This window comes from Phyllobates terribilis, unplaced genomic scaffold, assembly GCF_046119375.1.
Source record: "Phyllobates terribilis strain yellow unplaced genomic scaffold, ASM4611937v1 Scaffold_1__5_contigs__length_1240528914, whole genome shotgun sequence".
Taxonomy (NCBI): domain Eukaryota; kingdom Metazoa; phylum Chordata; class Amphibia; order Anura; family Dendrobatidae; genus Phyllobates; species Phyllobates terribilis.
The window spans coordinates 1,158,871,828-1,158,898,737 of record NW_027362761.1 but is presented as its reverse complement, the minus strand read 5'-3'; the positions used below and the strand labels follow the sequence as shown (position 1 = coordinate 1,158,898,737).

Sequence of the window (26,910 nt, the reverse complement as noted above, 5' to 3'; positions counted from 1 at the left end):
GGGCGAGGACAGACGTGGCATTGTGCAGACCTCCAATAGGTGATAATGTGAGCTGGGTGAGGTCAGACGTGGCAATGCGCAGACCTCCCATAGATGATAATGTGACCTGGGTGAGGGCAGACGTGGCATTGTACAGACCTCCCATAGGTGATAATGTGACCTGGGTGAGGGCAGACGTGGCATTGTGCAGACCTCCCATAGGTGATGATGTGACCTGGGTGAGGGCAGACGTGGCATTGTGCAGACCTCACATAGGTGATAATGTGACCTAGGTGAGGGCAGACGTGGCATTTTGCACACCTCCCATAGGTGATAATGTGACCTGGGTGAGGGCAGACGTGGCATTGTGCAGACCTCCCATAGGTGATAATGTGACCTGGGTGAGGGCAGACGTGGCATTGTGCAGATCTCCCATAGGTGATAATGTGACCTGGGTGAGGGCAGACGTGGCATTGTGCAGACCTCCAATAGGTGATAATGTGACCTGGGTGAGGGCAGACGTGGCATTGTGCAGACCTCCCATAGGTGATAATGTGACCTGGGTGAGGGCAGACGTGGCATTGTGCAGACCTCCCATAGGTGATAATGTGACCTAGGTGAGGGCAGATATGGCATTGTGCAGACCTCACATAGGTGATAATGTGACCTGGGTGAGGGCAGACGTGGCATTGTGCAGACCTCCCATAGGTGATAATGTGACCTGGGTGAGGGCAGACGTGGCATTGTGCAGACCTCCCATAGGTGATAATATGACCTGGGTGAGGGCAGACGTGACATTGTGCAGACCTCCCATAGGTGATAATGTGACCTGGGTGAGGGCAGACGTGGCATTGTGCAGACTTCCCATAGGTGATAATGTGACCTGGGTGAGGGCAGACGTGGCATTGTGCAAACCTCCCATAGGTGATAATGTGACCTGGGTGAGGGCAGACGTGGCATTGTGCAGACCTCCCATAGGTGATAATGTGACCTGGGTGAGGGCAGATGTGGCATTGTGCAGACCTCCCATAGGTGATAATATGACCTGGGTGAGGGCAGACGTGGCATTGTGCAGACCTCCCATAGGTGATAATATGACCTGGGTGAGGACAGACGTGGCACTGTGCAGACCTCCCATAGGTGATAATGTGACCTGGGTGAGGAAAGACGTGGCATTGTGCAGACCTCCCATAGGTGATAATGTGACCTGAGTGAGGGCAGACATGGCATTGTGCAGACCTCCCATAGGTGATAATGTGACCTGGGTGAGGGCAGACGTGGCATTGTGCAGACCTCCCATAGGTGATAATATGACCTGGGTGAGGGCAGACGTGGCATTGTGCAGACCTCCCATAGGTGATAATGTGTCCTGGGTGAGGGCAGACGTGGCATTGTGCAGACTTCCCATAGGTGATAATGTGACCTGGGTGAGGGCAGACGTGGCATTGTGCAGACCTCCCATAGGTGATAATGTGACCTGGGTGAGGGCAGACGTGACATTGTGCAGACCTCCCATAGGTGATAATGTGACCTGGGCGAGGACAGACGTGGCATTGTGCAGACCTCCAATAGGTGATAATGTGAGCTGGGTGAGGTCAGACGTGGCAATGCGCAGACCTCCCATAGATGATAATGTGACCTGGGTGAGGGCAGACGTGGCATTGTACAGACCTCCCATAGGTGATAATGTGACCTGGGTGAGGGCAGACGTGGCATTGTGCAGACCTCCCATAGGTGATGATGTGACCTGGGTGAGGGCAGACGTGGCATTGTGCAGACCTCACATAGGTGATAATGTGACCTAGGTGAGGGCAGACGTGGCATTTTGCACACCTCCCATAGGTGATAATGTGACCTGGGTGAGGGCAGACGTGGCATTGTGCAGACCTCCCATAGGTGATAATGTGACCTGAGTGAGGGCAGACGTGGCATTGTGCAGATCTCCCATAGGTGATAATGTGACCTGGGTGAGGGCAGACGTGGCATTGTGCAGACCTCCAATAGGTGATAATGTGACCTGGGTGAGGGCAGACGTGGCATTGTGCAGACCTCCCATAGGTGATAATGTGACCTGGGTGAGGGCAGACGTGGCATTGTGCAGACCTCCCATAGGTGATAATGTGACCTGGGTGAGGACAGACGTGGCATTGTGCAGACCTCCCATAGGTGATGATGTGACCTGGGTGAGGGCAGACGTGGCATTGTGCAGACCTCCCATAGGTGATAATGTGACCTGGGTGAGGACAGACGTGGCATTGTGCAGACCTCCCATAGGTGATGATGTGACCTGGGTGAGGGCAGACGTGGCATTGTGCAGCCCTCCCATAGGTGATAATGTGACCTGAGTGAGGGCAGACGTGGCATTGTGCAGACCTCCCATAGGTGATAATGTGACCTGGGTGAGGGCAGACGTGGCATTGTGCAGACCTCCCATAGGTGATGATGTGACCTGGGTGAGGGCAGACGTGGCATTGTGCAGACCTCACATAGGTGATAATGTGACCTAGGTGAGGGCAGACGTGGCATTTTGCACACCTCCCATAGGTGATAATGTGACCTGGGTGAGGGCAGACGTGGCATTGTGCAGACCTCCCATAGGTGATAATGTGACCTGAGTGAGGGCAGACGTGGCATTGTGCAGATCTCCCATAGGTGATAATGTGACCTGGGTGAGGGCAGACGTGGCATTGTGCAGACTTCCAATAGGTGATAATGTGACCTGGGTGAGGGCAGACGTGGCATTGTGCAGACCTCCCATAGGTGATAATGTGACCTGGGTGAGGGCAGACGCGGCATTGTGCAGACCTCCCATAGGTGATAATGTGACCTGGGTGAGGGTCTGACAGACGTGGCTTGTGCAGACCTCCCATAGGTGATCTATATAGTGCTATTTCATGTATTTCTAGATGTGGATTTCTAGTGACGGCCGGACTTCTAGTATTAAACATTAGTACAGAAGATCATATAATAACTAGTGTTGACCGAGTATGTTCTGTTCCGAGTATGCTCGGGCCGAGCTCCGAGTATTTACCGCTGCTCGGTGATATGGTTGAATCGCTCCCGTGTGCATGATTTCCAACTGTTTGACAGCTTTATTACATGTGAGGAATGTGTAAGAAATAGACATTCCTCACATGTATTAAAACTGTCAAACAGTTGTAAATCAAGCACACGGGAGCGATTCAACCATATCACCGAGCAGCTGTAAATACTCGGAGCTCGGCCCGAGCATACTCGGCGAAAGGGTTAACACAACATACTCGCTCAACACTAATAATAACTTCTATAGACGGACTGCTAATAATGATTCATTATAACCCATGGATTCTCTTTCTCTCCAGGGCCGTCTACTTAGTGCACCACAAAGACTCAAAACAGATCTTTGCCATGAAGAAAATGGCCAAGCGGAACCTGGATAAACCAGCGGCCTTTCTGGAGAGGGACATCCTGACATTCTCTGATTGTCCCTTTGTGGCCTCCATGCTCTGCTCCTTCCCTACGAGATCTCACCTGTGTATGGTCATGGAGTATGTAGGAGGTAGGACACGTACATTGTATTATATTCAGCTCATGTCTGCTGACATCTTATCATTAGGATTCTCCCCGTGGACGGTTACATCCCCACAGAGCATTTACTACAGGTTATCTATTACCAAGATGCCTGGAAAGTCATTGATGTGTGTGATCTCCTTGTATGTCCGCACTGAGCACGTCAGTATCTCCAGCTGTAGACGAGATGTGACATCACTTTATGTTATTAGTGACATGGACGACGTTTCACCATGACTTCAGACTAATATTATGTGCACTATACATGATATCTGTATATATTCTCTCCTGCCCCAATGTCTCCGCTCACTTCTCATCATACATCATGGCGATCTGCTGTATAAACCACTCACCGCTCATATTTCCTTTCTTCTACAGGTGGAGACTGTGGGACCCTCCTAAGCACCAGGGGTCCGTTATCTGTCCCCTTGGCCCGCTTGTACTTTGCAGAAGTGGTTGTTGCTGTAGAATACCTCCATAGCTATGGTGTGGTGCACAGAGACCTGAAGCCAGATAAGTAAGTGCCCCCTGTAGTATAATAAAGGGGTAAAGCTATCATCTATTATCACATGGTCTGTGAGTCTAAAACCATCTTCTCTTTCACAGCCTCCTGATTACATCTGCTGGACACATAAAAGTCACCGATTTTGGAGCTTCCAAACTTGGTCTCATGATACCAAAAACCAACGTCCACAAGGAATTAGCGGTGGACATCTACAGAGAGTTCCTGGACAGCGAGGTCAGCATCACTTACAGGAACTTAGCTTGTTCTTTACAAATCTCATTACACTATTGTCTCTTCTCTACATTCTTCATTTCTAGAGAACTTTTCCACTGATATTTTGTCTTTTGTCATTGTGTTTTTATGGCGAGAACTTTTCACAATAATCGTTTCATCGATTCTCATCTTGATCTTCTGTTCGTTTCCAGATCTGTGGCACCCCATATTACATCGCCCCAGAGGTCTTCCTGAATGAAGGCTACGGAAGACCTATTGACTGGTGGTCACTGGGGATCATCCTGCACGAATTCCTTGTGGGATCTGTACCATTTGATGAGAACTCACTAACTGAGCTTTATAGAACTGGCCAAGTTGGTAGGTAGAATAATCCAATCATTGCTTTCACTGGTTACATTGGTTTAGTTATTTCCTTTGCTTTATCTTACAGTTCAATGCAGAGTTTTTATTTTCTGTAATTTTCTATATAACAGGAGACATAATTTGGGATTGCGATCATGCTCCTCCTCCCGATGCTCAGGACCTCATCAATGAGCTGCTCAGAAGAAATCCGGCACATAGACTTGGGACAGGTAACAGATATAACAGCATTAATATTTCTTACTAAACCAAGGATATATCGCTCATGTCCATGAGGATCAGCACTTCTCTATCTGCTTGCCTATTTCTAATTCTCCATACTATGATTTTAAGTCTATTTCCTTCATGTTGGCTTGCTTATGTTATTAGTTCAGATTAAGATATACTGTTCAGATACGGAGCTGTCTCTGACAATGTCCGAATCACTTCTGTTTTTTTTTTTCCAGGAGGAGCATTTGAGATCAAGGGCCATCCGTTCCTGAGTGACTTAGATTTTGACAACCTTCTAAGTCAGAAGCCGGAGTACGTTCCTCAGCTTGTGTCAGATGAGGACACCAGCTTATTTATCAGTAAGTAGAAAGAGACGTCACCTAGACTAAGCGGCCGTTTGTCTCGTCTTCCATAAAATGTGACAATTGGTTCCCATTAATAATAGTGATTAATGGAGACTGTGTTATACTGACAACCCTTAATAACACTTCATTACCTATGTCTTGTAGATCACTCTGATATAAGCAATTATCTGGTCTCAGAGGATGAGAAGGACACAAGTGAGGACAATGAGAGCCTTGACTTCCAAAATTTTATATCATCTTCTGAAAGGCTTTCTAAAGTAAGTAGGTGATCAATAAATCCAGAATACGTAAAAAAAAACTCTAAAAGTAAAAAAGTATTTCATATCTTATTTTTGCTTGTATTTAGCTCCATACCTCCGCTACCAGGACAATGAATGATGAGGATCCCAAGTCCTCTCCCGAGTGTACCCAATCATCCAGTACAAACATCTCAGAAATGTAAGTAGATTAAGGGGTCATTACTGGGAGCTCCATGCTGATATATTACCACAACACAAAATATAGGACATAAATACGATAATATCAAAAGTAGCATCCACCGCCCCATGATTAGCGGTCATTGTACTTTTGGCTTCAGAAATCGCTGGTGATAGCAGTCCATAATTGTAGCTAGTCATGCATTTTCACTGCTGCCCACACTGTAGGAGAGATGTAGTATTACATGTCAGCCATTCTTGGTAGTTGTTTTCTGCTCTGATCCACAGAAGATAGTTTTGAGCAGGAGACCTTCCCCACGATGACAGTCACATGTCCTATTAGTCCTTATAGTCGGTGTTGTTCTAGTGAGACAATCCCTTATATCCTGCGTTTACTTGTGATTTACACATTTTCTTCATCCAAACAGGCAGAAAGAATCTTTCCGTCAATCTGACAGAGACGACGCTATAATCAGCTTACCATCCTCGTCCCCATTGTCAGGTATGTACATGTCTACAGCACAAAGAATGGAAATGTTGCCATCAAGACTCAAATATTTCCTCAAGGTTTTTCTGTAATAGGTCTACTATGTTATCCATGTTTCATGGATTCCAATGATATTGCCCATGGGTCCATATTGTATCTCAGTTTCCTTACATTTTGTACAGTTTTTTCATGGATTCTGTGAGATACGTTGGGGCATCCAGTGACCTACGTCATCATAATGAGACATCGTCTCCTATAGTAGTATATCGCTCATTAGGGATGCACCATATGGCGGCACACAGGGCGCTCGCGGCTTCATATTAGTGATACTTTTAATGCCCCTCAGATAAGGTCGTGTGTGGTATATAGGACTTATTCTGCCCTATTATGTAATGCCAGATTACCAGGACTATAGGAGACATGACTAGAACAATTCTACTATGTATATGAAAGATACAAAGCAGATCCCAGAAGAATATGTCGTTAATGAGGTTTTTTTTTACTTTCCGATCAGAATTTCCAGCTGAGGAGGAAAGAAAATCTGCATCAAATCTGAGTATAGAAGAACAAAAACCAGAAAATGGAGAAAAGGGGAAAAAGAGACGAGGTAAGTGTGAGAGTCATCTCCATGTTGTGTGATGTCGGTCAGTGAGAATAATTCATGTGGAGCAGATGTCATCTGTCAGTGATGGGATTGTCACATGTGTGATGGCTGACAATGATCCCTGACCTCTGTGTGATGAGATTCCTCTGCCGTCCGGCACAGTGACCGCACAGTAGTATCATGTATTATGGAGTCCCATCACTTACATTATATTTACTTCTCTTCTCATAGGTTCCATCTTCCGCCGGATCTTATCATCCTGCCGGCGTGGATTATCCAGGGCTGCTCGTGCATTTGCATGTTGTCACTGTTGCCCTAAAACCATCTAAAAGACAGAAAACCTGAAGTCCAGCAGATCCACCATCACTGCTGGACCTGTATAGAAGGACCTTCACCATCTACCTGAGGCCTTCTGACTGTTCCATCTCTACCCGGACATGTATCACCTCTGTCACCAGGCTCCGCGGTATTCATACTGCTCGCCTGTCTGGGCTTTTACTGATCACCCGGTATCTGACCCCGGCTGTGCTCCTGACTATGATTTCACCTATTGATTCTATTCCTGATTTTCTCCCTCCCTTATCCTTCTATCCTATTATCAATAAAAAAAATTATATATATTTTTACGGAGATTTTTTTGCATCCATCAAACTTTACTCTGCATTTTGTTAATTGACAAAAATAATATATTATCACAACAGTTTTAAAAGAATATTTATGCCTATAATATATATATAGATAGATATATGTATACATCTATCTGGGACAGCTCAGCTATAGGATCCTACCCTGACCCGGGCACGAGAATGGGTAATAGAGGTAAATGGGGTGGCTCAGCAACCGGGTGCAGAGACTGTCTTTCCACGCATGGCGGTCAACCAAGATTTACTCTATAGGGTTGACAAGATCCGGGACAAGGTCGTTGAACATCTAGTAGTGCCACAGTCACACCCCCACACAAACAAACCTCTCCTGTCAATACCTCTAAGGGAAACCTATTGGGTTCACACTCTGTCCCTAGGTTCGCGACCCCTACGGCAGGTACCTCTGAGTCGGGATCTTCGGGTTCCACTTCCGGACACACTTTTATTCTGGGAGGGTTAATCTTACTCTCCCACAAGGTCCAAAACAGTGGCAAACTTCTTCCCAGCACAGTCCCGTAAGGAAGAGTCTTTACCACTCCAACCACATGTTTAACCTCTCCGCACTTGGCACAGATGGAGCTCCCCTGTTGTTCCGACAGGGTCTGCGGTGCCGATGGTCCATGCATACCTAGACAACCTGCGGTTAAACCTGCAGTCCATGGGTTCAACAGTCAGGGGGCAGTTAGCAGCCATATGTCCTGGCCCTTGGCATCACCAGCACCTAATAGCGGGGGCACCACCAGTCCTTGAGACCAATTTAGGAGAAACTGGTCTCCTGCCACCCTCACTCTGGGGTACCCCCACAGTGTGGGCTTGGTTCTTACTGTCCCCACCAGAGGGCCGTGACCCTTTCCCAGACTCCGGGGCTTGCAGGGGCCGGCGTGCCATTTGCATTGGGGCAGAGTCCCGTTCAAAAGTCCTGGGTGGCTGTATACCGCTCAATCAGGCTAACCACCTGGTCGAGATTACCTGGGTCCCCTTGCCCCACCCAATTCTGTATGGCTGCTGGCAGAGTTCGCACCAGCCGGTCCACCTCCACCCTCTCTACCATTTGGGCTGGGCTCAAGGTCTCAGGCTGGAGCCACTTTTTGACCAACTGTAACAAGTTATATGCCTGAGACCTAGCGGGTCGGGACTCCGCAAAGGACCACTGGTACACGCGTTGGGCTCACACATAAGTATTACCCCCCAGTTGGGCAAGGATTTCACCTTTCAGCTTCTCGTAGTCCTGGGCATCCTCCCAACTGAGGTCAAAGTAGGCCTTCTGAGCTTCGACCATCAGAAACGGAGCCACCACTTCAGCCCTATGATGGACTGGCAGGCACTCCCGCTCCGCTGTGCATTCGAAAACTGTGAGGAAGGCTTCCATGTCGTCCTCAGGACCCATCTTCCTTAACGGTGCTCTTACTTTGTCCCAGGCCTCACGTCGGAGAGATATTCGGCGTTTGCGCCGTTTCTCGCAGGGCAGCAATCTGTTGCAGAATCAGTTCATTAGTCTTTTGCTGCTGCTGCTGGTACAGTAGCTGCTGCTGATTGTGCTGCTGATCCCGCTCCTGCTGTTGCCGCTGGGTGAGTACAAACTGCTTTAGTAGCTCCTCCATTTTGTCTGTTGGCCTAGGCTGCAAAGTGGCAGGCCTAATAATAGACATGCAGCTGGTGTTGGGGTATGCCTCAGCTCACACTGCTCACATTCTCCATCATAATGTAGTGCAGCGGTGTGTATACATATATGATTGCAGTGTAGGATAAAAGTAAGTTTGGACTTGGTCAAACTAGTTGTCCAAGGCAGATTTGGTAAAACCCGGCATGGGCTTTTATTCTTGGAGTGGACTGCAGGAATGGCAGTGGGGCAGTCCACTTCCTCCAGCCCGGGTCTTATAGGTGGCTCATGGCCACAGATTCCTGTTTAAAACCTGCAGCAAAGGTTTGGGTATGTCAGTTTCTGGTTTGCAAGCAGCGCTCTGCTCTGTACAGGCTTGTGTGAGGCTGAACACAGGTCTGTGAAGGCTCCACATCTGATGCACCCTGAGTGACATGGCGCGGCCGTCTCCCACGGCAACAGGGTCTTATGAACTGTGTGGACATCCCGGCTGCGATCCGGAGGACAGCTTTTGTTTTGAACTGTGAGTTTTGATGAATAAAGCTGTTTAAGGACATGTAATTCTATAGGCAGACGTGTCAAATTTTAGCAATGGGCTTCTGTAAGGTTATGCCGCCGAAGGATTTTTAACCCCTCTACTACCCATTACCAATCTTCTAAATGTGCCGTTGGACACTGGCGCTCTGGCAAGTGATGCAGAAACTTTCCTGTAGTGCGGCTGCAGTGGGCTCAAAAGGCGGCGGGCCCACTGAAAGCACCTATAAGGGCCAGCTTGGTCCTCCTCTGACGCCCAGTCATAGGAGATTGTTATTAGCATTATATACTAAAGTATTGCATTATGCATTGCAAGTGATCAAAAACTGCAGGATCAAGTCCCCTAGGGAAACTACGGAAAAAAAAAACTAGAAAGGAATTTAAAAAAATAACTAAAACAAAAACTCTTTAAATTATCATTCCCTTCCTCGCGCTCTCAAAACAAAAAGAAAAAATTAACATTTTTGGTTTCTCTGCAACTGTGAAAGTCCGACATCGCAAAATATGAAATGATTTAACCCCTACAACAAAAGCCGTAAAGAAAAAAAAAAGTCAAGATTAGTGTTTTCTAGTCACCGCACCTTCCCCAAAAAATACAATAAAAAGCTATCAAAACATAGTATGTGCTCCAAAAACGGTACCAATAAAAACATCAGCTCGCCACGGCAAAATAAAAAAAGAACCCTTCACACGGAAAAGTGAAAAAATGGCGGCACAAGTTAATTATTTTTTTTACGAAGTTCCTAATATTTTTAAACCATTAAAATATATATTTTTAGGATCTATATCTATATATATATATATATATATCTATATATATATATATAGATATATATATATATAATATATAGATATATATTTATGTATATAAACAACTTTGGTATTACCATAATCATACTGATTGGGAAAATCATGTTTCCAGGTAATTTATACCGCATGATGAACGTTGTCATAACAAAACCCAAAAAACAATGGTGGACTGGTGTTTTTTTTTCACCTCACTTGGATTTTTTTTCATGTTTTTCAGTACATCATATAGTAATATGAGTAAAACTACAACTAGTCCTGCAAAAAAAACAAACCCTCAAATGGCTACTTTGATGGAAAAGTTCTGTTTCTTGGGATAAGGGGAGGTAAAAATGAAGGCCCAAATGAAAAAGCGTTAAAGGGGTTGTTCAGGTCTATAGTCACTCTATATGACTGCAGACTTGTGAATCCTCTGCAGACTTGTGAATCCTCTGCGTACAGTGCACGCTGTCAGGATTTGTCGGTGCTGGGAGCGGGCTGGCGCGTGAGTGCAAGTAAGTGATTTGCATACATGTGGTCACGTGCCGACTAGTCGTGCACAGCCTCGCTCAGTATAAGGCCGGGCTCGTCTAGTCGAAATGTGGACGGTGAGTACCATCTGCTCCCAGCGAATCGTGACAGCGCACACTGTGCGAGCTGTGAGGGTTCACAAGTCTGCAGTCACACAGAGTGACTACAAACCAGAGCCCCACGTCTGGACAACCCCTTTAAGAGTGGGCGGTCTCAAAATGGCCAATTACAGGGCAATTGATGTTACACATTAATATAATATCACATTTTTAATTCAATATACAAACTACATCTTCCTATTTTAAAACCAACTTTATTAACACCTAATTCAGGAAAAAAAAAAAACAACAGGACAGAACCACGTGTTCCTACTTTCACCAATCACCGTCCTCTATATTTTCCGGTTGCTAGGGCGGCGATCAAACATAAGGATAGTAACCAGGCCGAGTTGCACTCTGGGAATAGTAGTTTTTCTCTTAGCAGAGAACCATTTTAGAACTGCTGCGCTGTTAACATTAGGACTACAATACCCAGCAGTCATCGCGCTGCATTAGAAACCGCTGTTGAAACTACTATTGGACTGTTCTGAGCTCCTAAAGAAGCAGGGAATGTGTCAGAAGGTAAGTGACTGCTTTACTGAAGACTAGGCTGCATTCTCCACATCATCCACGGGCATCAGATGCAGGGCTCACCACAGTGGGGTCTACTTCTGGGAAAGCTGGGTGACAAACAGTATCACTCTTCCTTATTGCACTTGTCACTCAGCTTTCCTATTATTCCTACATCTGCATAAGAAGCAAATTAAGAATGTGTTGATTTGCATAGAAAAAAACCCTCTTAAACTTGATGAGGCTGGTGTATTTACTTTGGGAAAAAATCCAGCTCACAATGGCTGTGTAGTCCTCTTTGGAAAGTTCTGCCCCATTCATATCCATATAGTCATATCCAGTTCTTAGCCTTTATCATACCATGAAGATTATACAGGCCATTCAGAAATGGGATTTTTCAAAGTAAATACACCAGTCTCATCAGGTCTAAGATCTTTTTAATAAATTATGCAGATCACCTTCCAAAAGGATCATTTTTGGCAGGATAATGTCACTTATTTCCATAGCAGAGCAAAAAATAAAAAAATCCAATTTTATGAGCGGGTCTGCTAAAAAAATGGCGGAAAAAGCGCTAAGAAAACAATCAAAACACTGATCCTCTTAATTTGTGCGGGAAAAATGACGTTCTGTCCGTATGTCCGGGCTTCCAAAAGGCGCCAAAGCGTTTAAAGAAGTGACGTCCGGCGGCTCCACGCCGATCCTCAGATTCTTCAGGTGTTTTCTGCCGAGAAGTCACTCGATATTTCACAGATGAAGTCAATGGGAAGGATAAGATGGCGCCCGGGCGTCTTATTGAACATTCTGTCAGCGTTTTGGCTTCATTGTCTTCATTGTTTTGTAGAATTTTAAAAAACGTCTGGAAAATATCAGTAAAGAGAAGCTTCAATTTTTTTTTAAAATAAATAACGACAGCGAAAATAAAACCCTGAAAAAGTGCTGAGGAAATGACTAAAAAACTCCAAAGAAAGGGGACAATTCCTGGAGCATCTTCTGCTTGAAAAAGGACCTGCGGAAAAAGACGCGGTGTGAATGTACCCTTAGGGTATGTGCACACGGTGCGTTTTTTATGCAGTAAATCCGTGCGGAATTGGCCCCAAAAACGCATTGGAAACCTTATCCCAGCACTTTCTATGAGATTTTGCAAGATCTGTACACATGATCAGGATTTTTCCTAACAGAATTTCATGTTCGGAAGCAGCATGTCCTTTCTTTGGGCGTTTTTGCTTGTCTTTTTCCTATACAATGCATTGGAAAAAACGCATGGCAAAAAACGCATTAAAAAAACGCTGCAGAAATTTCTGCAAAGCAAATCCTGATTGTGTGCACATACCCTAAGGCTATGATCTTTTGATGAGTTTTGTATGTTGCACTATTTGTGCTCCATTTCTGCACCTAGTATTTAGGTTACTTGTGTTTTCTTAGGGTGCAGACAGATGGCCGTATAACATGGACGAGGATTACATCGCAATGCTCGGACTGGCCGGCGGCTCTTCTGACCCGAGCGTGACAGCGTCATGTATTTCTATGCAGCTGTCACTCTCCGGTCAGTGATGCAAAAATATACAGCGTCAAAAACGCACCAAAAGCTCAGCGTGGGAACATAGCCTGAGGCTATGTTCACACATTGCATTTTTGCTTTTTTTTTTTGCTGCTTTTTTTTATGCAAATGTTCAGCTGCATTTTACAGTACCAGCAAAAGCTATGAGATTTCAGAAATCTCCAGCACACCACACACATTGTTTTTTGTTTTTTTTTTCTGACTGACTTGGAAAACTGCTGCGTTTTTGCAAAATGCAGCATGTCACTTCTTTCAGCATTTTTTCACCCATAGGAAGCAATAAATAAGTGCAAAATGCAGAAAAAAACGCAGGTATCAGGTTTTGCTGTGTTTTCGGTGCAGAAAACCTAAGGAAGTTGCATCATCTTTTTTTAGGGGGAACAAGGGACAAAAAAAAAAAAGTGCAGCAAAACCTGCTTTTTGTAAGCAGCTTCTTTCCTGCCAAGAGAGCAGGTTTTGCCTGCAGAAAAAAACTGCAGTAAAAATGCAACGTGTGAACATAGCCTTACTGGTACAAAATGTTGCAGTGCAGAAATAGACAAATTTCCTAAGCAGTAGAGTGGAAAATGTAGGATATGAGGACATGTTCCGTTCCGTCGCGTGAACTGATGCAGTCAGAAGGGGAGGAGCCCACTAATTCTTATGGGGGCCGCCTGGGTTCCATTAAAGGTGTTGTTATCACCTATGCACAGGATAGCATGCTGATCGCTGGGGTCTGACCTCTCGGACCCGCACTGATCGGCAGAAGAGGGATCTTTATGTCCCCGTTAGAATGGAGCATCAATGCCCATGTGCGACCGCCGCTCCATTTATTCCATATGGGGCTGCCAAGCCTTGTGTTCGGCTTTTTCGGCAGCCCCATAGAGCATGAGCGAAGCATCCAACTTGCTGCTCCATTTTGTAATAAAATTCCCCCCATCTAGGATAAATCTTCCCTGTTCTGCTGAATATTGCCGGTCCCAGCAGTCACATCCCCCTAAACAATCAGCAAGTTATCATCTATCCCATGGAAAGGTATTTCTTGTTTTTGATGGGTCGTTCCCTTTAAATGTCAGGTTTTTTTTGGAACAGAAGAAAAAAAATTCTGCATGTTGTGCTTTTATTCCTTTCTAAAAAAACGGACACTAAGGCTATGTTCACACTTGGCGTTTTTTCAGCGTTTTTTTTCTGCAGCAAAACTTGATCTCTTGGCAGGAAAGAAGCTGCGTCAAAATCACAGGTTTTGGTGCGTTTTTCTGGATCCCTTCCACCACAGAAGCATGAACACAGGTCACCAATGCAAGACATATGTGAAACCATATTAACCAGAATTACAAATGTAACAGTGGGGGGAGGTGTATTGGTCAGTATGGCCACAAGCCCACTATCAGTATTTGGTCAGTATTCGTTCAGTATTTTTTCTCAGGAGTGGGTGATAAATGTAGAATTGGTGACTTGTTTCTATTATACCTTTTCTCTGATTGTTCCTCACCTGGTTTTGGCTCCCACTCCTGAGAAAAAATATTGACCAAATACTGATAGTGGGACCATGGCCAACTAGTTTACCTAAGACACTGGCAGTGCATTGAGTTTGTAGGACACCATTTACTTTCACACTATGGTCTGCCATTGGGTTGCTCAGGCATTGTTCAATTTCACACCTCCCTGGGCCACAGGTATTGTTCAATCTCACACCTTGCTCAGCCATTGTTTACACTATACACATCTCTAATTTAATTACACTGTACTAATCCAAACTGCCATCTCACGTGACAAAGACAAGATGGTAAAATGACAAAAATAAATGAGTTTCACATACTGCTCTCCTTTTTTTTTTTTTTTTTTTTTTTTACTAAAAAGGCACCAAAACCTGATAGCTATGTTCACTCTAGGCATTTTTTTCACCACTTATTACTTTCAATGGGTAAAAAGCTCTGAAAAAAATGCAGAAAAAAACGCTTAAAGACGTGACATGTTCTATTCTGCAAAATAACATGCAAAGCACAAAATACTGATCAAACAAAAACCAATGTCTGTGCAGGAGATTTCTGAAATCTCATCGACTTTGCTGGTACTGTAAAACGCAGCAGAAAATTTGCATTAAAAAAAAGCAGCAAAAAAAATGTTGAAAAAACACCTAGTGTGAACATAGCCTTAGTGGTCTGTTTCATTGGTACAGTAGTCATTTGCATCATTGCCAGTTGTCTACAAATTCCTGCACAGTCTGGAAAACTTCCCGATCACTGAGGGTCCGACCGCTCGGACCTCCACAGGTCCCGGGAACAAGGGCTCTTCACCCGATTGAAAAGAGCGGTGGTCGATCATGCGCTCTGTTGCTCAATTAATTCTTAATGGGAACGTCAGAGATAGCTGAGCACAGGAAGATTAGAGCGCTGATCGACCCACTCACAAGGGGCTCTCGCCATAGGTGGGAGTCCTAGTGGTCAGAGCCCCAGGGATCTGGACATTATTCACTATACCACGGTTAGGTGACGACTTCCAAACTTGGGAATACACCCTTAAAGAGAACGAGGTCAAAAGTGGGCAGTTTATTCCTGAGCATTTTTTTTTAATCTGCCATACTGTTACAGAGATATGGGCCTTTTTATTTAGTGCTCATTTTTATGGTCTTTTACTAAGGGGGTGTGGCCAACAGGCTAATTATGCAGAGCAAACTGAAGACACGCCCCCGAGGATCCTGTGAGCCGCGCCTCCTTGTAAAGGCCATAAAAATTAGCATTAAATAAAAAGGGCCATGTCTCTGGAACCGTATGACGGAATAAAAAATAATAATAATCAGGGGAGTAGAGGGAATAAAATTAGATCAAAAACTGGTCCCATTTCACCTGGTAACAAGTCCGTTAAGGCTGGGGCGACATTGAGATTGTGGTGCCACGCTGCGATATTACACCTAATGATTCCCTACGGTGTTACATTGTGACCAGTGACGTACCACAACATAAAGTCCAAAATGTTTCCAAAAGTGTTTGATCTTCAGTTTCTGGTCGCATGCGACTCACCATATACTAAACCCTTTACCGACATATGACGTACAGTTACGGTTATGTCATATGCCGCCTACCTTACTTTGACGCGGGCTCGCAAGCTGAGCCTGCATCTTTCCCGGCAAATGATGTCTGAATTATTCAGCCATCATCTGCCGCTAACAGCCGCGGATAGTTAATAAAAATATGCAAAAAATAAATAAATAAATAAAAAATATATATAAGTTCAAATCCCTCTCACCCTATTAAAAAAAACCACATATTTGGTATCGATGCCTTTCGTAAAAGCCCGATCTATTGAAATATAAAATAAATTAACCCAATCGGTAAACGGTGGAATGAGAAATTGAATCGAAACGCCAGAATTACTTTTTTTTGACAACATTGCAATAAAATGCAATTGAAACATCGTATCTACCCCAAAATGGTAACAGTAAAAGCGTCAGCTCAGGGTGCAAAAAAATAAGCCCTCACACTGCCCCAGATCCCACAAAAAATTACAAAATTACGGGTTTTGGACAAAGGCTTAACTAAAAAAAAAACTATACGTGTTTAGTATCTGACCTGGAGAATCAGATTGCAAGGTCAATTTTACATGTAGTGAAAATGGTGAATAAAAATAAAAAAAAAAGATTTTTTTTTTTTACTATTTCGGCGCACTTGGAATTTTTTTCCGCTTTCCAGGACTCACACAATAAAATGATGATTTCATTCAAAAGTACAACTCGTCCCACAACAAAAAAAACAAGCCCTAGTGCGGCATTGTGGAAGACGGGGAGGAAAAAAGAAAGCGCAAAAAGAGATGGGGGGCACCGAAATATCAGTGCCTTCTGTAGAGAACTCCTTACACGCTGGGAAGACGATACCCTGGCAGCTTAGAGCGGGACAGACAGCGTGTGGGCAGCACGTGGGCACAATGCCAGCAAGGGAGAGATCAGATGTCACGCTGGTTGTCTGATACAATAGAAAGACACAAAACCAAACAGAGACCCCACAATACCGGTATAAGCGGGGTCAGGAACGCAACGGGAAGTCAGCGGAAGAGGAATCATTAGATTGTGTGCACATCTATCGGGGTAAGAATTGCTAATGCAACTATATATATATCTCACTAAATTAGAATATCATCAAAAAGTTAATTTATTTCAGTTCTTCAACACAAAAAGTGAAACTCCTATATTATATAGAGTCATTACACACAGAGTGATCTATTATATAGAGTCATTACACACAGAGGGATCTATTATATAGAGTCATTACACACAGAGGGATCTATTATATAGAGTCATTACACACAGAGGGATCTATTATATAGAGTCATTACACACAGAGGGATCTATTATATAGAGTCATTACACACAGAGGGATCTATTATATAGAGTCATTACACACAGAGGGATCTATTATATAGAGTCATTACACACAGAGGGATCTATTATATAGAGTCATTACACACAGAGGGATCTATTATATAGAGTCATTACACACAGAGGGATCTATTATATAGAGTCATTACACACAGAGGGATCTATTATATAGAGTCATTACACACAGAGGGATCTATTATATAGAGTCATTACACACAGAGGGATCTATTGCAAGTGTTTATTTCTGTTAATGTTGATGATTATGGCTTACAGCCAATGAAAACACAAAAGTCATTATCTCAGTAAATTAGAATACTTTATTACACCAGCTTGAAAAATGTTTTTAAAATCTGAAATGTATGTTCAGTAAATGCATCAATACTTGGTCGGGGCTCTTTGCCACATTGATGCAATAATCGATGCGGCAATGTGGCATGGAGGCGATCAACCTGTGGCCCTGCTGAGGTGTTATGGAAGCCCAGGTGGCTTTGATAGCAGCCTTCAGCTCGTCTGCATTGTTGGGTCTGGTGTCTCTCATCTTCCTCTTGACAATACCCCATAGATTCTCTATAATAGATTCTCTATGGGGTTAAGGTCAGGTGAGTTTGCTGCCAATCAAGCACAGTGATACTGTTGTGTAAACCAGGTATTGGTACTTTTGGCAGTGTGGACAGGGGCCAAGTCCTGCTGGAGAATGACATTTCCATCTCCAAAAAGCTTGTCGGCAGAGGTAAGCACGAACTGCTCTAAAATGTCCTGGTAGACGGCTGCGCTGACTTTGGTCTTGATAAAACACAGTGGACCTATACCAGCAGATGACATGGCTCCCCAAACCATCACTGATTGTGGAAACTTCACACTAGACCTCCAGCAGCTTGGATTGTGGCCTCTCCACTCTTCCTCCAGACTCTGGGACCTTGTGCAGTGTATCAATGACTGCCTTCTGGACATCTGTCAAGTCAGCAGTCTTCCCCATGATTGTGGAGCCTACTGAAACAGACTAAGGGAACATTTTAAACGTTTAGGAAACCTTTGCAGGTGTTTTTTGTTAATTATTTTAATTTACTGAGATAATGACTTTTGTGTTTTCATTGGCTGTAAGCCATAATCATCAACATTAACAGAAATAAACACGTGAAATAGATCCCTCTGTGTGTAATGACTCTATATAATAGATCCCTCTGTGTGTAATGACTCTATATAATATAGGAGGTTCACTTTTTGTATTGAAGAACTGAAATAAATTTACTTTTTGATGATATTCTAATTTAGTGAGATGCACCTGTATATGGTGAAAGACAAATAATAATTCTGTAAAGGGAAAAAATCATTTGCTTTGTGTCATGTCATTTTCCAAGATCCATAGTAACTTTTGTACTTTTTGGTTGATTGAGGTGTGAGAGAGGTTTTTTTTTTTTTTTTTTGCGCCCATTGGCACCATTTTGGGCTAGATACGCTTTTTTTGATTTTTTTATCACTTTTTATTTTATCTTTTCTAAGAATTGCAGCAAACAAAAAGGAACAATTCTGTAGTTGTGAGATTTTTTTTTGGTGATAGTACAAGCTGAAATAATTTTTGATTTTAATAAATGGACACAAACTTACGGATATGTTTATTATTTTTATTTGACTTATGACCTGGGAAAACTTTTTCTGTTTAAACATTTATGCCATTATATGTATAATATAATATATATACAGTACAGACCAAAAGTTTGGACACACCTCTTTTAAAGATTTTTCTGTATTTTCATGACTATGAAAATTGTACATTCACACTGAAGGCATCAAAACTATGAATTAACACATGTGGAATTATATACTTAACAAAAAAGTGTGAAACAACTGACAATATGTCTTATATTCTAGGTTCTTCAAAGTAGCCACCTTTTGCTTTGATGACTGCTTTGCACACTCTTGGCATTCTCTTGATGAGCTTCAATAGGTCGTCACCGGAAATGGTCTTCCAACAATCTTGAAGGAGTTCCCAGAGATGCTTAGCACTTGTTGGCCCTTTTGCCTTCACTCTGCGGTCCAGCTCACCCCAAACTATCTCGATTGGGTTCAGGTCTGGTGACTTTGGAGGCCAGGTCATCTGGCGTAGCACCCCATCACTCTCCTTCTTGGTCAAATAGCCCTTACACAGCCTGGAGGTGTGTTTGGGGTCATTGTCCTGTTGAAAAATAAATGATGGTCCAACGCAAACCGGATGGAATAGCATGCCGCTGCAAGATGCTGTGGTAGCCATGCTGGTTCAGTATGCCTTCAATTTTGAATAAATCCCCAACCGTATCACCAGCAAAGCACCCCCACACCATCACACCTCCTCCTCCATGCTTCACGGTGGGAACCAGGCATGTAGAGTCCATCCGTTCACCTTTCCTGTGTCGCACAAAGACACGGTTGTTGGAACCAAAGATCTCAAATTTGGACTCATCAGACCAAAGCACAGATTTCCACTAGTCTAATGTCCATTCCTTGTGTTCTTTAGCCCAAACAAGTCTCTTCTGCTTGTTGCCTGTCCTTAGCAGTGGTTTCCTAGCAGCTATTTTACCATGAAGGCCTGCTGCACAAAGTCTCCTCTTAACAGTTGTTGTAGAGATGTGTCTGCTGCTAGAACTCTGTGTGGCATTGACCTGGTCTCTAATCTGAGCTGCTCTTAACCTGTGATTTCTGAGGCTGGTGACTCGGATAAACTTATCCTCAGAAGCAGAGGTGACTCTTGGTCTTCCTTTCCTGGGGCAGTCCTCATGTGAGCCAGTTTCTTTGTAGCGCTTGATGGTTTTTGCAACTGCACTTGGGGACGCTTTCAAAGTTTGCCCAATTTTTCGAACTGACTGACCTTCATTTCTTAAAGTAATGATGGCCACTCGTTTTTATTTACTTAGCTGGTTTTTCCTTGCCATAATACAAATTCTAACAGTCTATTCAGTAGGACTATCAGCTGTGTATCCACCTGACTTCTGCACAACACAACTGATGGTCCCAACCCCATTTATAGGGCAAGAAATCCCACTTATTAAACCTGACAGGGCACACCTGTGAAGTGAAAACCATTTCCGGTGACTACCTCTTGAAGCTCATCAAGAGAATGCCAAGAGTGTGCAAAGCAGTCATCAAAGCAAAAGGTGGCTACTTTGAAGAACCTAGAATGATAGACATATTTTCAGTTGTTTCACACTTTTTTGTTAAGTATATAATTCCACATGTGTTAATTCATAGTTTTGATGCCTTCAGTGTGAATGTACAATTTTCAAAGTCATGAAAATACAGATAAATCTTTAAATGAGGTGTGTCCAAACTTTTGGTCTGTACTATATATATGTTACACACACACACACACACACACACACACACACACACACACACACACACACACACACACACACACACACACACACACACACACACACACATTATAAACCTTTTCCTGCTTTCCCATTTTAGGTCAATTAGGATTACCATCATTTTAATATTTGCCAAATGCCAGAATAATGAGAGAGAGAATGTTTTAAGGCATTTTTATTACTTACTGCAAAGTCAAGTTTCCATACATTTCATTACTATTTAGTACCGTTGCCCTTAATGACTTGGGTCACACGTTTGGGATATCCTTCCACAAGCTTCTCACAATATTTGGTCGGAATTTGGGCCCATTCCTCCTCACAAAACTGATGTAACTGATCCAGGTTTGTAGCTCGCTTTGCTCGCAGCCTTTTCAGCTTTGCCCAATTTTCAATAGGATTGAGATCAGGGCTCTGTGATGGCCACTTCAAAACATTTGACTTTGTTATCCTTAAGCCACTTTGGTACCATTTTGGCAGTTTGCTTCGGGTCATTGTCCATTTGGAAGACTAATTTCTGCCCAAGCTTTAACTTCCTGGCTGATGTTTTGAGATGTTGCTTCAGTATTGCCACATAATCTTCTTTTCTCATGATGCCATCTATTTTGTGAAGTACACCAGTCCCTCCTGCAGCAAAACAACCCCACAACATGATGCTGCCACCCCCATGTTTCACAGTTGGGATGGTGTTCTTAGGCTTCCAAGCTTCTCCCTTTCTCCTCCAAACGTAACGATGGTCTTTATGCCCAAAAAGTTCAATTTTTGTTTCATCAGACCACAGTAGATGTCTCCAAAAATTAAGGTCTGTGTTCCTGTGTGCATTTGCAAACATTAATCTGTCTTTTTTATGTTTCTTTTGGAGTAATGGCTTCTTCCTGGCAGAGTGGCCTTTCAGCCCATGTTGATACAGTACTCGTTTCATTGTGGATATTGACACAATCTTACCAGTTTCTGCCATCATCTTCACAAGGTCTTTTGCTTTTGTCCTTGGGTTGATATGCACATGTCGGACCAAAGCACGTTCATCTATTGGGACACAGAACCCGTCTCCTTCTTGAGCGGTATGATGGCTGGACATTCCCATCTTGTTTGTACTTGCGTATAATTGTTTGTACAGATGAACGAGGCTCCTTCAGGTATCTGGAAATTGTACCCAAGGATGAGCCAGACTTGTGCAAGTCCACAATTCTCTTCCTGATTTCTTTAGACTTTCCCATGATGCTACAAAAGAAGCAGTGTGTTTCAGGTGTGCATTAAAATACATCCACAGGTGTGTCTCTAACTCAGATGTTGCCAAAAAACCTATCAGAAGCTTCCAAACACATGACATCATTATATGGGCAGTCCAGAATTGTTTAAAGGCATAGTAATCTTAGTGTATGGAAACTTTTGACTTTGCAGTAAGTTATAAAAATGCCTTAAAACATTCTCTCTCTCTCTCTCTCTCACTATTCTGGCATTTGGCAAATATTGAAAATTCTGGTAATCCTAAATGATCTAAAACAGGAAAGGTTTATTCTTATTCCATGTTAGATATTGAGATAAACCTGCAGATGTGTCTTTTTATATAGTGTGTGGAGACTTCTGCTTTCAGCTGTACCTGTTAAATATAGTGGTGCGAATTTTAAAGTCTGCAGCTTGTCAGCACTTTTTGTGGATTTAGCGCGGATTTCACCCTTTCATATGAAAAGGAATCTCTATATTTTACATATTTGGATGCGTATTTTTTAGCAGTGCATCTGCAGCCTATGGCCGTGTGCACACGTTGAGTATTTGCAGCAGATTTTTCTGCACCAAAAACCAGAGTGTAACAAAAATAACCTGAGTAAAATAAGTGCCTTTTATACTTGTTACGTGCATGTCTTATATATTTTTTCCCCATTTATTTGAATAGGTGAAAAACGCTGAAAGAATTGACGTGCTGCAGATTTGATGGTTTAAATCCGCAAGAAAAAAAATAAGCAGCGGGTGCATGAGATTTCACAAAGGCATTTTTTACCTTTGAAAAATACACTGGAAAAAAAGCAGCGCGTGAACAAATCCTATATGCAGTAATATTCCCGCGGGTTTTCTTGTGGACTTGTTGCAGATTTCACTCTTTCCATTGTAAGGAGATTTATAGGCCTTGCAATGCTCCTTTTGGAAATTAAATATGCAAATTACAACTTCTAGTAGGTGGCACTAGAGTTCCTTTCTGAAGAGGCAATTTGCATATTTAATTTCCCAAAGGAGCATTGCATGGCCTATAAGTCTCCTTACACCAGTATGTCACTCTTCATAAGGAGAGATGTTACCCATCAGACTCCATTGTAATTGGTGAAATCCACTTGAATCTACACAAAAATATGACCTGCTGCAGATTTCAATATCCAAACCGCAGGTCAATTTCCTTTCAGAAATTCCCAGCAATGTGTAGATGAGGTTTGTTGTGATTTCTTCTACGTACAGTATATTACGCTCCCATTATTCTTTATATTCACAGACACTTCCCTGTACGTTTGCAGGGTCTGGATAGTCACTACCTGAACATATGACAGCCTGAGCTATTTCACAAGGCGGAGGAAATGATGAAATGTCTTCATGGGTTCAACACGGTCACTTCATTGCAATTTGCTATGTGGTCACACGGGTCCATCTGCACCGCCAATTATTGCAGGTGTGGCGCCATTACTCACTTGCCGCTAAGTGTTTCATTCATGATCACGCCGTTCTGCAGTCTTATTAGCTGCCGTCCAGTATTCACAAGCAAACAGAGACTTGGAAAATGCTCAAACTTCAGACTGGATCAGCAGCCGTGGCAGTCCTCATAGGTTAGGACTGTCATATTTACTGTGGACAGGAAGAGATGGAGTCTAATTAGACCATTGAGGACATCACGCTCAGTAGTGAGGAAAAACTCACTTATGTCAAACAGGCGTAGAAGACACAAATCCTGCATAGGTTTTATACATATCACTTATTAAAGGCATGTGCCCACGGCGGTGTCTAGATGCCGGCGTACCCACAGAACTTTTGCAGTGGAAGACGTTATAGGAAAACTATGGAGACCCGGGGTCTTCCGTGTGTGTAATACTACTCAGACAACACAGGGCGAGGGTAAAACTGTGCGGCAATACTTTATTGCACCACAAAACCGACAAAAAACACATAGAACAGTCCCAAGATGGTACAACATTACACAGGCTCACCATTCCGCTGGCCCGCCTGGGATACAACAGCTGCGACTTTGGGACTTCCAGGGCCAACTACCTCAACCAGTGGCCCCCCGATTCTGGCAGGCCCCCACCGAGAGAAGATAGCGGCAAGCTTAGGAAGCTAGCAGTCCATCGAGGTACAAGGCATGGAGACCCGGGAGTCCCACCCTGGCCTGTCCGAGAGTTTCCATGGAGCCAAATGACCAGCTGATCCCAATCTGGCTTCTCCGAATGTCTCCATGGGTTCCAGGCGACCGGAGGGTCCCACCTGGCAACCCCAAACAACATATCCATGGGGCCAGGTGACTTCATCGTCCCAACCTGGTCTCCCCAAATGTATCCATGGGATCTCTGATGGTCAATGGAGCAGATCCCTATCTTTCCAGTCTAGGCTATATACCCTTAGGCCGAAATCATGTAGAATCCAAATCTGTGTCTCTTTGGATGGAGCCGCCATGCTATCCATCTACTGTCCTGAAGGATGTCTCTCATTCTCCTTGTAAAGTCTTTCTGATTCTCCTTGATTCTGCTTGCAGCTCTACAGACATCCCTGTTTACATTTACATCTGTGTAAGGTCATCAGTTACAGGTTGGGGGGAAAGGTAAAGTGCTCAGGTCTCATTGTTCGAGCATTTAATGAATTTACATAGTTTGTCCTCCTGTTTTGTGAGTCAACAAGCCACAGGGTCCACACAATGGTTAATCAACATATTTAGCAAACATTCATGGTTCACCGAACCAAGAGGAGACAACAGTCAGGGTTATACAAATAGTATGACCCTTTTGACGAACCACAGAAATACACATACATTTACAAGTCAACATAAACACAATAGTGTATTTCTTTTGGCTTAACAATTCTAGACGTCTGGCTGATTAAGATTATAAGCTATGTCGTAACAAAAACGCTGGCTGTGTTTTTATTGAAGAAAGTCTTTGGCATTTTTCTTGTCTTGACTTTTCTTGTTTTCTTTATCTTGTATATAATCTTCTGGAAGCCGCCTGAAGAATCGCCGGGTCACTTTTAGCTGCTTTATGGCTTTCGAAGCTCAAAAAGACGGAACACGAGCGAGGAAGTCTTTTGACATTGCTGTGCCGTATGTTCGTTCTTTTTGCTGTTTTCTTTTAGCGCTTTTTGAGGCGAGATCAGAGCAGAATCTGCTTGAAAAAAGTCGTCATGTTCACATACCTGAAGAGTAAAAATAAAAAGGCCTATTAATGTGTGGCCCATGTTTTTCGGGTCCGATGCCCTAATGAAATATTGGCTAGGGATATTAGTGAGACAAAAGAAAACTGTGGCATGTTCCATCAGACTGAGGATTTCATGCTTCTGGGTAATGGGCTTGTTCACACAATGTATTTTTTATATATTTTTCGTCCATTTTTTTGGACAGAAAAAAATGCAGCGTTTTACAATAGGGGAATCTGCACACGGCCAGTATTTGGAGAATAAAAATCAGCTGGCAATACTGGAATGTTGGAAGGAAAAATATGTGCATTTTTGATGTGTTTTTTCACTTGAATGGGTGAAAAGCGCTGCAGAAAACAGTGAAAAATAGAGGTTCATAAAAGGCCTTGATGCTTCAAATCTACAAGGAAAGAAATAGGCTATGTATGAGATTTCAGAAATCTCATTCACTGTGCTGGTACTATACTTTTTGTTTTTTTCCTGCAAATAAAAAAATGCAATGTGTGAACAAGCCCTAACAGAAAAATGAATGAAATTTCTGAAATCTCATGCAAACTTGTTTTTCCAAACGATTTTATATACCGTATGTAACACAAACAGAGCAGGCAGTCACCCTCCCAAATTGAACACAGGACATGACGGATTCACATGAAATCCACCTGAAAAAGCTCTTAATAAAATGCAATAAAAAATGAACATATAAATAAGAATGTAAAAACGACTTGCTGTGCACATAGTCAGTCTTTTTGGAGCTTCTTTCTGGCTTCAAAATCCATGAAGCTGTTAAAAGAAGTGACTGGTCCATTCTTCTAGGGGCTTCTACTTGGAAGCCGCTCACTAGTTTATACAATTAAAGAAAAAAAAAAGAAAAAATTACCAAAAGGAAATGTTTGTACTGATACATACCTCAGCTCCGCTATTTCTCTACACAGTAACTGCGGAGATCAGTGAGGAGGGTGTGTTCTTTTCTCCCTTGTTTATTGTTGCCTGCTTGATTCGTCAGCCTCATGCAGGGGAAGAAGTACACGCCCCCAGAGGCAAAAACGAGCAAAAGGAAGTGAAGTGTTTGTACTGATACATAACTCAGTCACACTATTTCTCTACATAGTAACTGCAGAGATCAGTGAAGAGGAGGGTGTGTTCTTTTCTCCCTTGTGTATTGTTGCCTGCTTATGATTGGTCGACTTCATACAGGGAAAGAAGTACACACCCCCAGAGACATCTATGGTAACGCTTAGTTGAACTACATGAATTACGACCTAAACTTTACACACTAATATCTCCGTAACGGAGAGGAGAAATTAAACAATAAAAGCTACATTTTACTCAGCTCTGCAGCCGCTATTCTATGATGTGGCCATCTTAACTGGTGAAATGTCCCCTTTAAGTGTTTTTTAATCATTTTTTTTTTCTCCGTTCATGTTTTTTTGCAGCCTTTTGATTGGATAGTGCTTAGTTCGGAGCGTTTTCTATCAGGACCCACTGACATGCATTTTCTTTTTTTTTTTACTGCCAGGTGTTTTTCAAAGACTAAAAGCGCTAAAAAAAACACGCAATGTCATCAGAAAAAGTTTTTTTTTACAATAGAAATGAATAGGAAAAGGGTTTTTTGTGTGATTTTTTTTTTTTTGCTGGACCTGCTCTAATAAACTCCTCAAAATTCTCAGTGAGCACAAACTTTTTAAGAGCTAAACCCCAGGTGTTCGCCTCGTTGTGATGGTTGCAGCTACTTTTCTTAGTACCTACATAATATAATATCCGGGGGGGATGCGTTTAGCAGGGACTGTATTGTGTCACTGACAAGGTAAATGCATCCGTACTTTCTGTGATAATAGTGATTATAATGACTGCAATTATGTTAT

General features: G+C 43.1%; 2 protein-coding genes across 5 annotated transcripts in view; both read left to right on the top strand.

The window, feature by feature from the left end:
- Nucleotides 1-4,140: 4,140 nt before the first annotated feature.
- LOC141194033 (microtubule-associated serine/threonine-protein kinase 3-like) lies at nt 4,141-8,848 on the top strand. The gene is made up of 9 exons (XM_073662196.1): nt 4,141-4,267; nt 4,459-4,624; nt 4,741-4,839; nt 5,074-5,196; nt 5,347-5,459; nt 5,549-5,640; nt 6,047-6,120; nt 6,620-6,712; nt 8,772-8,848. Exons 1-9 carry the CDS (start codon nt 4,199-4,201, stop codon nt 8,846-8,848), a joined length of 906 nt encoding a protein of 301 aa, XP_073518297.1. The 5' UTR covers nt 4,141-4,198.
- A 2,449-nt stretch (nt 8,849-11,297) lies between these two features.
- The window catches only part of LOC141162632 (cilia- and flagella-associated protein 99-like), an 81,066-nt gene continuing 65,453 nt past the window's right edge, over nt 11,298-26,910 (top strand). For 3 of the 4 annotated variants that reach the window (XM_073648951.1, XM_073648923.1, XM_073648940.1), the window contains exons 1-2: nt 11,337-11,424; nt 23,148-23,321. In XM_073648951.1, coding sequence (XP_073505052.1) covers nt 23,238-23,321 — 84 coding nt within the window. In that variant the 5' untranslated portion in view covers nt 11,337-11,424; nt 23,148-23,237. Of the gene's footprint in view, nt 11,425-23,147; nt 23,322-26,910 lie in introns of all 4 variants that reach the window. The other variant, XM_073648930.1, reaches the window with a different exon arrangement.

Excerpts from the sequence above, each read along its gene's own strand:
- LOC141194033 (XM_073662196.1), top strand. The coding sequence starts at position 4,199 with ATGATACCAAAAACCAACGTCCACAAGGAATTAGCGGTGGACATCTAC. Across the intron at positions 5,641-6,046 it reads AGTACAAACATCTCAGAAAT|GCAGAAAGAATCTTTCCGTC; the intron begins GTAAGTAGATTA and ends TCATCCAAACAG. Across the intron at positions 6,121-6,619 it reads ATCCTCGTCCCCATTGTCAG|AATTTCCAGCTGAGGAGGAA; the intron begins GTATGTACATGT and ends CTTTCCGATCAG.